This window comes from Manduca sexta, chromosome 4, assembly GCF_014839805.1.
Source record: "Manduca sexta isolate Smith_Timp_Sample1 chromosome 4, JHU_Msex_v1.0, whole genome shotgun sequence".
In the NCBI taxonomy this organism is placed as follows: domain Eukaryota; kingdom Metazoa; phylum Arthropoda; class Insecta; order Lepidoptera; family Sphingidae; genus Manduca; species Manduca sexta.
Window position 1 is genome coordinate 10610957 of NC_051118.1, and position 12202 is coordinate 10623158.

General features: G+C 32.8%; 1 protein-coding gene across 1 annotated transcript in view; it reads right to left on the bottom strand.

The window, feature by feature from the left end:
* Positions 1-416: 416 nt before the first annotated feature.
* Positions 417-12202, bottom strand: part of LOC115453998 — a 63116-nt gene continuing 51330 nt past the window's right edge. The window contains exon 8 of the mRNA XM_037442221.1: positions 417-8373. Coding sequence (XP_037298118.1) covers positions 8242-8373 — 132 coding nt within the window. The 3' untranslated portion in view covers positions 417-8241. The remainder of the gene's footprint in view (positions 8374-12202) is intronic.

Genomic DNA, 12202 nt, shown 5'->3' on the forward strand with positions numbered 1-12202 from the left:
AAATATTTATTCCAGATAAACCTTTCCCACGAGCGGAGCCGCAGGCAAAAACTAGTCATATATAAAATAGAGCTACCTACATATTCGCTAAAAACGTAACTTCAAAACTGTTTTTTTCTTCTCCGCAAGCTCTACAGGATCATCCAGACACGAGTTGTGGGGAACAGTAAAAAACTCTGTTAGCGACACGTATATAACTGTGCATTGGCCCTTATAGCAGCCAAAATTGAACTGGGCCGATGTAAATTAACAATGGCAAAGTTCTACTGATGTGACATGTCAATTCGATTTAAATTTTGACGGTTATATTTAATATAATTGTATAGTTAGAACTTTACTATCGTTAACTTATGTTAAAGTCTAGATACCGTCGCTGATTACGTAAAATAAAACGACAACTGTTTTATAATCATTTATTTCCAACTATAATTTTAAATCACATAAATATTAAACAGGAAAAACATCGAATAAAACTTAAACGAATAGAGAGCTACGCAGTAAACAGGCAACTACAATTTTAGAATAACGTGGGCTGAGCTTAGTACAAACATGTCGAATGACAAATATATACAATATATATTTATTTTTAATTATTTTTGGTAACAGAGCAATAGCCATAATTACCTTTGAAATACCACTGCTTTATGAAATTGGTTAGGTTAGGTTAGGTTAGGTTTTTATTTATAAACAAATTTTTATGAGACAATTACAACGATCGACCTTATACCACTCCAACATAGAGACGGCATATTCTTTTTATAATAAAATTAATTTGATTCATTTCAAAGGAATATTTTCTTTTTCTTTGACTTTTAGTGACACCATTCTAAGAAAAGTATATGACAAAAAAATCACTCAGTATTTCCCACCTACAAATGGAACACACATGGCGAAAAGTAGCCTTGGTAGGACCTCTGCCTACCCTTTTGGGTTTAAAGGCGTGATGTATATGTATGATACTGGTGCGATGTGAAAGTTATGTCATTAAAATTTACTATGTAATGTAGTTGTTTACGCTAAAACGAACCTTGAGCCAACATAATAAGCATAATGGAAAGTGATATAACAATGACTGACGTGGCATTACGAAGCGTTTAATTTTACCCTTGTTTACACTCAATTAAGAATATTGTAAGGTAATATGATGGATGACGAGAGGGAAGTCATATTTGCGTGGAGAAAAAAAACTAAGTGTATAATTAAAAATGGAATATTGTATCAATAAACTTTAAAATACATTTGAATAAAACCTCTTTTTGTTTAAACATATTCTTTTTTTCTTTCAATCAATTTTTCACCCATTTAATTGAAAAGCCTCCAAAAATCTGTTACATTCGAAATACGAACGAGAACGGCATTCAAATGAAACGGGTATTCAACAGATTTGCAGGTATTACCCGGGTAGTGCATTGCTATTGGATGAGAATTTAACGCGCGTAAATTTCACCGGCAGTATTCAATACACTACGGGCTGGTTCACATTAGGTCAAAGCAATATGCCAATATTAGGTCGGACTGATTGAACCCGTGGCTGAAGTCCGATAAATGTATCGTCGCCTACGTTTTATCGGGTCGCTGTAATGTGAACAACGTTCAGCGGCGTAAAGGTTGACGCCACTGTAGAGGAACATATGGTTGCGTTCCTCTATGGAAGGGAAGATTTCCAGTCAGGCAGATGTTGCACCGCCTCCGACGGTTCCTATACGGAGGTGATATATATGTTGCATGTCGCGCAAATTCTGCCATCGCAAGTCAGTTTCGTCTCTCGCCATCTAGAGTGATTGTAGTGCGTTCATCACAATTATGTCAATACCACATAGTTCTTCTCGTAGTTCCATTGATGTTGATGAGATGGCAGTGTATGCACTAATTGTACCACCACAAGCGCTATTGAAATACAAGTGCTACTAGCATCCGACACCTTTGTCGTACCGATAAAACTTTCGGTCCGACCTAATCTAAACCAGCCCTACCTGTGTGATTGGAAATAGCGGTATTTTGGGAGTTCACGGCATTTTGTCAGTTCGTGGAAATATATACGTGTACAAACGATATTGGACATTGATGTATTCTAAAAGCAGTAGAATTTAATTCATTCATTCTACAATAGGGAGGGTAAATGGCACCTTAATTCTTTGTGTAGCATTTATTTTTAATTGCTTTGAATGACAAAACGAGCTTGCTGTTCGCCTGATGATCGGCGATACGACCGCCCAAAGTAATATTTGGTATTCCTCTGCACTCGCCATCCTGAGACTTGCAATGTTAATTCTTATTATGTCCAGTAGTTGCACTGGCTACAATGTCCTTCAAACCGGTACACAACAGCGACTATACACTGCTGCTTGATGGCAGAAATAAACGTTGCGGTGGCACCTATCCAGGCGGACTTTCACATATGAGAGACCTCCCACCATATTTTAAAATCTCCGAAAATTTGAAATTAATAAATTCTAAATTTAAAAATTTATTGCTCGCATGACAAGTGAAAGGTGCCTTAACTTTTACCATAAACAACATAGAAACACTTGTGTTTTTCTCATAAAGTTCCTAAATAATAAATAACCAGAGTGAAGGAACTCCGGTCCAAAAATACCCAGATGCGCCAACCCTATTAGGAAGTTGTTATGTCGTAAAAGTTTCACAAAGTGTTTAAAATGTATGAAAACTAAAGGGAATGAAATTCTTTTACTCACGATTGAACAGTTCATTATTGATATAACTTTGTCTACAGTTTTGTAAGGAATGTTACAAAAGAATTTTAATAAATGGATTTTTTTCAAGTATGTTATGGTGTGTTGAGTTTGATTTTTTGTTATTGGCTATGATTTCGGCGAAATATTTAGCTGTCTTAAAAACAGCGTTTTTTTAATTGCTCATAGAGCTCCAATAATCATTCTGTTAATTATATTAGAATAAGAATTATTTCACTTTTGTAGAAATTATACATCAGGTAAATCTATTTTTGATTTATAACATTAATGTATATGAACAAATAGGTTTATCATATATATTTTTTAAATGGATAACCTTTGATACCCACGCCTACTCGTTAGTTTCAACCAATTTATGTGGCAATGTTTCGAAGCAGTCTACTAATAACAATGTGGGAGAGATAAGTGGGTAGATTCATTGTTCATGATACGAACGCGCGGTTTAAGTAATGGCGCGAAAAATTGAATTTCGAATGGTTTGAAAACGGATTATCTATGGTAATATCGTAAGGTTGGCAACATTGATGTCTAATCAATTATACATATGCGTGTTACTACTGGTCAGTTCCCTCATAGATAGTGAAAAAGGTAAATAATGTTGCCCAAATTAAATCCTTTCTGCCATTGCAATTCTTATGGATTTTACTTTTACAGTTCAAAAAATTGTGTTCAGTAATTCAATTCAATTTATAAACAAATTAAATGCGCTAATCATTAGTAAACAATAAACTTGAATATATGGAAATATGAATATTTTTGTAAAGCGTAAAATATTAGTTTGTTTAAATATTTAAGCGTTCTTTATACCAAGCCCAGCCACGTTTTAAGCCTTAGAAGTCTCTCTCGATAGTACACAGCTGGAAGTCATACATAATACATGAACACGAAGAATATGAAAATTATTCACATAAGAACACATTCAACAATTTTACATCCCAAGAACTCAGTCAAAAAGATATCTCAACTTTTTATTTACGTCAACGATCAAACACAGGAATGAATGAAAGAGTATTTTATTGAATTTTATTCCATTTTTAAATTGGCAACACAATTGGAAGTTTTTTTCAAGCTAGCAACATCATTGACGTAAATAAAATTAAAACAACTCGCTATAAAAGTGTAGTAGAAAGTTTTCATTATAGAAAAATATAGTTAGTTATTCTAATAGTAACACGTATTACATCTATACAATCCAATAGTTTTTACAACAAGCGTATAACCTTTGTATGTTTTTTAAACTTATACTAAAATGTTTACATGTGGAATGATTATTTATTTTGTTTTATTTTCTCCTTGTTTTTAAAAAATGGCAAAGGCTCTCAGCCCTGCAGCCTAGTCCATAGATTTTGTTCCACGTCCAAAATCTTTATTAAAATTCAAGGGCCGGGAGTTGCGTCTGTAGTTGTTTGAAATAATAAAGCCAAAGACATATCTTCAATTTGGACTGAAATTATATGAAACGAATTATTGATGACAAAAATTAAGAAACACAAGCATGGAGGTACATGACGAAATACTCACTTACGTCCATAAATAATCGAATATTTATATTTAAACAAAAACACCGATAATATCGTATTTTTGTAAATAATATTACTTCAATGATTTCTTATGTTTACTCGAATGATAGACATTGAAATAAAACTATTGTCAAGATTTTATCGCGGATTTTAAATTATAATTTTCTCTTGTTTCGAAGACTGCAGCCCTCATGGTCACGCAGAGATCTGATGTTTTGATCGCCCAAAAAGTCACTTACAATATCTACCTACATTTTATAATAAAACACCACACAATGAATAAAGGTAAATTTTACATTACCCATTCGCTATTAAGAAGTTTCTCCATCAACTTTCCAACATAATTCTCCCACATATAAACAGACGGCTGTAAAGTATTTCTTCTTCAAGTTGGCGAGTGTGCTTACTTCGCGATAGGACAAGTTTGACAACTTTTATACTGCTTTCAAAGCTGCAAGAGCACGATTTCACTTGACGAGGCATTTTTAAGGACTCTTTAAATCAACTAAGATCCCATAGAGTTTTTAATTTGTACTTTCATGTACATAAAATTGCAAACAACTATATACATGGTCATTTTGACATTGCGTTACTAAATGAAACCAAACTCGTCTTCACCTGTGCTGACATTGTGCCAAAAATCATCCATTAATAACTAATATTTTCGCGAAAAATCCTGGTTTTAGATTTCTGATTTTTTGACCATTTTGTGGTTTAATGCTAAGATGACTTGTGCGTAGGTGTATTTCCGACTGAAAGTATGATGTTGCCGCTGCCACGATTTCTCTTAGAGTAGTAGTAGAGGCTTTAGGGTGCATAAAATTAAAATTACTTTTTATTAACATTTATTTTGTTCACAACTTACACTTTTTTATTTCACATCTACGGCCCAAGTAATTTATTGTAAACTTTTATTTCCAAGTAGATAAGTATGTAGTCTCGTTTAGTAACGTGACGTCAAAATGACCCTGTATTTTGTAAAAAGTGGTGATAGCTTAGTTGGATGTGGAATGGGCTGCCGAGAAGAATGTCCGCGGGAACAAATCCCAGGGGCACTCGATACCAACTTTTCTAAAATGATGTGTTAATTATCGCTTGCTTTAACGGTGAAGGAAAACATCCTGAGGAAACCTACATACTTAAGAAGTTCTCTATAGGAATTTCGAGGGTGTTTGATGTATACCAGTCCAAACTAGGCCAGCGTGGTGGGTTAAGGCCTAAATCCTCTGCGTAGAAGAGGCCCGAGCCCAGCTGTGAGCAGTATACAGGGTCATTTTGACATTTCGATATCAAATGTGTCAAAATGACCTTGTTTAATATAGGGCTGGTATTATTGTTATGAAGTTCAATTAAGGTTATGCCTTTTTTCTTAATTTGCATATTTTTGATTCATTAGTTCTTTATACAGAAACCATTTTTATTAAACATCGAATTGCGAAAGTTAAGCCAGCAAATAGACAGGTCTTAAACTGAAGTGTTCTCTAGAAAAGAGCAATAAGTAAGTCAACAGAGAATATTTTTAGTTTTTATTTTGAGTCGAAACGAGAAGTTAGCTTTATATTTAATGAAATAGGGTTTCATTTTGCGCTGTAGTGTCGCAAACATATACTAACTGTAATAAAAACATTGCAGAAAAAGTAAGAGATATGAATTATTTCCTTCCACATGTAAACACGTACCTACTAATACTGACATTTACTTTTCTAAAGATTATCCGTGGGCTTATTTTATTGGGAATCGTATTTTAAGCGATTTCTCAAAAATAACTTTAATAGAAAGTATAATTAGGTCCAATATACATTGTGGCGGAAAAAATGCAATAATAATACCTTAAAAATGTTTTTTTTTTAAATATAAACCGATTTAACTAAAAGTAATATATAAATATACATCCATAGTACTTACTTAGAAAATCCTTAAAATACCATCCCCATTGATCAAACACGTTACACGATATTACTCTAATGGAAAAAAACTTTAATCAATATTTAATCACGTAAAATGAAGCCAATTAAGGATAAATAATTTTCAGAATTGGCATATCGAAAAAACTAAATTATAAATATGGTTCGAAGTCAAATCACCAGAGCCGAAAGTATAAAAAAAAATCCTTTTAAATATTTCAGTATTAACGTCAATTTTCAGAAAAGGTTAATCATAATATTATTAACATATTTCAGTAGTACATTAGCCTAAAAGATATCTAACCTTCTAAAAATCGCAATGACATTTTTCTTATAATATTTTATAAAGAAGACAAGAAAAAAAAATGGAATTTCATAATCTTACATTCAAGTATTAACACAACTTAAAAACAAATATGGAAATCTTGAGAATCTCCTGCAATTTCTTAAAGGAAGATTCATAAAAACTTTTAAAAAGGTTTATGTTATTTTCACCTAAATAAAAGAATATATAATGTCATTGCTAACACCAAAGAAGGTTCTACGTAAATAGATAGTAATTTATAGAGGAAGAATATACCACAACCAGAAATAAAAGAATTTTGTCCATACAAAATCTTACGAACTAACAAATAAGATCGAAAATGTAGGTGGTGAAATAATGACGCCATTTTGTTAAAGGAATGAATGAGTAACCGTAAATCTGAAAGGGCAGCCCCGTTAACCGAGAAAATAAGAACAACCATTTTCAATTTATTTTTCGATACATTGATGATATAGACAATTTTGAGATTTATTAACGCATATTATTCCTTTGCCTCAACACTTCATCCAATTTTATAAAAATAATCAACATAGTAAATGCAAAATTTTAATATGTATCCTATTAAATACATGTATTATATTCATGTATTTTTTGAAGATTTTCTATTCAAAATACATTGAAAGCATGTCTTTTTTATTGAGACACAATGTGCACAGATTAAAAACGATACGCTATTCTCATATTATAACGCATAAAATGGAACGACATCCATAAAACTCTTTATCTCGCCATTTTCTGAAAACATTTGTTGATTCTTTTTTCTAAAAGGCCACACATTTGTCTAGAAATTCTTGCATGAATATAAAGCTAGATTAAATTTGAACAAGGTACAACGGAGCATTGCCCTAATGTAACTTTTAAATAGACTATCTTCTACTGGAGAAGATAATAAAAACGATTGTTATTACAAATTGTAAAATCAGCTATTTTAAAGTCAAGTATCTCAATAATAAAATCCAATTTGTTGTGATTAGCTGCATTGTTTTTATAATAATTTTGCCGATGTCATGTTTAAAAAGCAGAAGACACACAACTTCTTTACTCGAGGTGACAATTAAAATAACAATAACGAATGGAATAAAAATGCAAAAAGAAACCTTGAGTAGGAATAATTTCAAGATAGAAAATTCTTTAAATATTAAAATCGATTTGTTACGAAGTGCCAAAAACGATAATAGCGCATTGCATATAAAAAAAAATTTACATCCGTGTGTTTGAATTAAAAAATTATAACAACCGATTTAAAAGTCCACGGCAAAATTTTAGCTTGTCAGATAAAAAAAATGCATCGATTAAAAAGAAAATAAGTCAGATCAACCCTTACGTTAGCCTTAAACTTAAAACATTCATATTTTATTCATTCAGCACTACTGACAGATTTAGTGTCCAAAACAAACTTCAGAATTCTCATAATTTCAGCAACTTTCAAACTAAACTAAGAGCATCTCAAGGATATACTTTAACGAAGTTAGCTGAGTTTCGAATGGCCAAAATAGAGTGTATTTACGTTAATTCATAGCTTGTTTCTTTAACGAATCTATTTATGTGCAAGAGTGCCTTGATGGCGAAGTTTGCGTACAAGGCGCTATTGCCATACTAAGTTTTTGAGTTCGATCTTCAATATTGATTCGGAGTCTAAAATTATGTCCATAGCTCCGCAGTTATTAAATGCGACCTAACATAGCTGGCGATATTACATCCCTAGAAAGGGAGAAAGGCTGATTGGTTTAAAATAGCTGATTGGACAATGACGAAATAGTTTATCTACAAACCATAGATTACAGGACATGTAAGTTTTCACAAGACTTCGACTTGGAGATGTCGTTGATGCAAATCTTCTGAAGAAGCTCGCGTGCGATGCTCAGCGAGATGTGTGTCCGCGAACTGGCCAGTTTAGACGGCTTCGATTCCTGTTGCAAGAATATAAATTTTAGTCATAATTGTCAGTAAATGGGACGCAATTTTTAAAATAGTGAAATTCTTTATTACGTTTTAAGATAAATGGAAGTCGGTGCCGAGGAAGAATCTGATTCCTGTCGGCTTCCCATTTTTTTAAATTTATGTAGAATATAATTATCATCAGTACGATTTGCAGCCTGCATTTATGCATATTAGTACCTATGTTGTGTCGGGTTCCTTTACGAAAAATTTTACTCTTTGCCACTGATAGAAGTAGTCATTATTTAGATTTATTATTTTTCTACGGCAAAATAATTACTGTTCAAAACACCAAAATCTATAAATTGACAACCGTATATACTAAAAATATATTTTAATTAAAACCTAAAGTTAAACAGTTTTTGAGATTTAAGTCCCTTCAAACACCTTCCAATGCCATTCAGAAATAACAATCCATCGACATCATTCCACGAGACGAAGTACGAACACCTAATATTAATCATAAAGGGCGTTCACTCCGAAGTTAATTAACAGTTTGTAAGTTGCTTAAAACTCGATCAATACATAACTTCTTAACAAATCTCTCTAACTCGGGGCGTTTATTCGATGTCGAGTCAATTTAATAATATTTGTCAATACGCGAATTAAAGTTAAAGAATCTTCTGTCAGAGTTGTTGACTATTTGTCGCTGTTATTTTCGTCTATAGTTAACACAATATAAAAATATAGAAGTATAAGGATTTGTTGACGAAGGGCACTGGCCCACTCAACCACGTTAAATTAAAAATAGGCGTTATAAGAAAAATATTTATAATACCACGACAAGCTCCAAGTGACAGGCACATAAAAACACCATTTTATAGAGGGATCAGTATTTAAATAATTAAAAAACAAAACCAAATTCAACAAAAAGTATTTGCGTCGCCAACAGGACTGTCGCTTAGACGCACCGAATCAATTTTCCTACTATATATGTACTGTGAAACTATGTTTTTTTTAGTGACAGGGGTTTTTCATCTTAAAAAGTTACTCAGTCGCAGCTCGGAGACAGTCCTCGTGCCTCTAAATGCATGTAAAGCCTTTGATCCTGCGCTTGACCTCTCTCCTGTCATGTCAGATTACCGTCTCACCGGACCACGAGAGTGAACATGAACACACTTGTGCACTCTAAAATCTCCTGCGTGGACGATGTTTGTTGTTGGGCCGCCGTGGCCGAAAATCGGTTGAAAGGAGTCAAACAATCATGAAACTTTGTCTTTTATGTTTGAACACGGAAGCGATTCACCACGCATTTAAAAAAAATGCGTTTCGATTCTGCACGCTTTGATATTGTTCTAGTTGTCGCTAGCTTTAAGAGTGGGCTCACAAACAAATAGTTCGTCTCCAAAATTGACATAAATTAACGAACGAAGGTTAAAGACCTCTAAATAACTGATCCTACGTATTTGAAGTCTATTAATACACCTTACTAATTAATGTCATACTAATACTGTTGAGGTTTCGTATATGAGTGAGGACTGAATTATACAACACATTCAGATAATCTGTTGATAATGATTACAAAGGTGGAATGTCGCGGCATGATTATTCCATATTCAAATATTAACGGTGGTAGAAGTGGTGCGGATAGAAACCAATATTTTTATACGTCTGGATAATCAGTAAAGATAAAGAAGTCTGTCCACTAAATCATTTCATATTATGATCGTGCTAGCAACGTGTCAGAGAGAAAAATATTCTTTGTATTAAAAAGTACGAGACTAGACTAGACGGTGGCGGAACGGGCAGAGCGGTCTCAGCGCCAACCAAAGAAACGTTTGCCTACCTTAGAAAAGGTCTGGCGATTACAGGGCCCTCGAGTGGTGCGAACCATCTGTTGAATTCAACGAGCTGTTTTTGGTCCCCGTAGCTCCCCCCCAAAGAGATCATTTGTTGTTACGCAAATAACGACAGGGTGTAATGGACATGGTCTTATACTTTTCAATACTAAGAATATTTGCATCACACAATCATTAAATGAAACAGTGTAGCAAGCTGACTCCTAAAAGTAAAACCTACTATACTGAGCTTGATAATACTTTATTTATAGTAATGATTATTTAAAGTAATAATGCAATTTTTTTTCCGTAAATTCATACCTAATTTGAATGTTTCATTATAGAACAAACAACTATATTTCATAGACGTCATATACTTTTCTATAATCTAGACAAAAGAAACGTTTAGACTACACCAATAAGCCGTTTTTATAAATGAAACATAATTTATTACAATCCTTTAGTACTAAAAATTTATATTTAATTATAGTGATACGAAATTCTGTAGGTCCAAAGTGTTTTTATAGAAAATTCAAATTAACACGAAAGTTTACACCGGGCAAAGGCAACTGCGGTTATACAGCCTCGGGTGATATCTAAACTTTATGTATTAATATAACCAAGTAAAGGGACAACCTTTTTATTAAATGTTAATTCTGTTACTTTATAATTAGAATACAATTATGGTAAGATTTTTCTATTTAATAAAAAAAAATAAGAAGCACTTAATTTAAAAAACTTGTAATTACATAATTCAAGTAAAAAAAAAAGGTTACAAATGGATCACTTTTTTATATACATAGTAATTATTCCGGCGGACTAGAATGTATGGCTAAGAGCCTTCAAAGAGAAGAAAATAAAACAAAAAATAGTTATTCACCAGCCCGTGACCACGCTGCTAAAATCATTGACAGAAATTTTCAATTTCGATTTTGTTTACAATCAAAATTATGAAGTTCTTCCCCACGTTGTATAAATGAAATATGTGCGAAATTTCATATTACCAGAATAATTAATTTGGGCATTATCAGTCAGTTTTTATTTAATTATGTTAATTAGATACATGGCTTCATAAAAGAAGCCCACGCCTATACCTTTACATTATAATAATCTTTTGAAGCCGTTGCCTTTTCTTTGCCTTTCATAAAAATCTTGTTTTCCACGACCGATTCCAAGTATACCGAAAATAAAACAAAAGAATTAAACATCATTATGTGCCATAATATAAAGAACGAGGAAAAATTCTAAAGAAAAAAGTAATTTATAACGACGCAGAGCTATTTCATGTTTATCAAAGACAAGGCTTCTTACAGATTAATTCCAACGAACTTGAAATCTATGTTAAATATTGTTCACTTTAACAGTAATGGAAAATATCTTGAAACCTGCCTATTATTAATAATAATTTCTAAGGTTTGTGAAGTCTGCCAATCACCACTAGTCAGCGTGGTGGACTAAGACCTAAATCAGTAGCAGAGGACGCTCGTGCTAGGCATTGAGACAAAGCTGATAATATTACTAAAAAAGGAATTATTACTAAAGTTGAAGTTCAATGGAAATCACCCTTAGTTAATTTTAGCGTTATTAGGCGTCAAAGTAAATTGTCTATTGCAATTGTGCTTCTAGTTATAGCTTCGAATCTCAATGGAGCGACTACGATTGGCGGTAGATCAAGTTCAGGCCTCGGAAATCACAATAAACTATCATTTTTACTGGAGTGTAATCTTGAAGCTAACACGCTCATAGACGGTTTATAACTCTTTGATAGGTTACCTCCATCTTGGATTTATTTGATCGGCATCGGCATAATTATTGAATACAGATATTACAATAATATTTTAATTATAGTAAAAAACGTTCCATTTTTAAAAATACTGCCGCAATTAAAAAAATATATAAAAAGGAAGTTCCGGATACAGCCAGCCTTTTAATAAATCATCCAGTACACTCCACAGATAATAGACAATGGATAATTATCGATGAGGACAGAACGACGGTTAACAAAGAACGAACGATACAAATG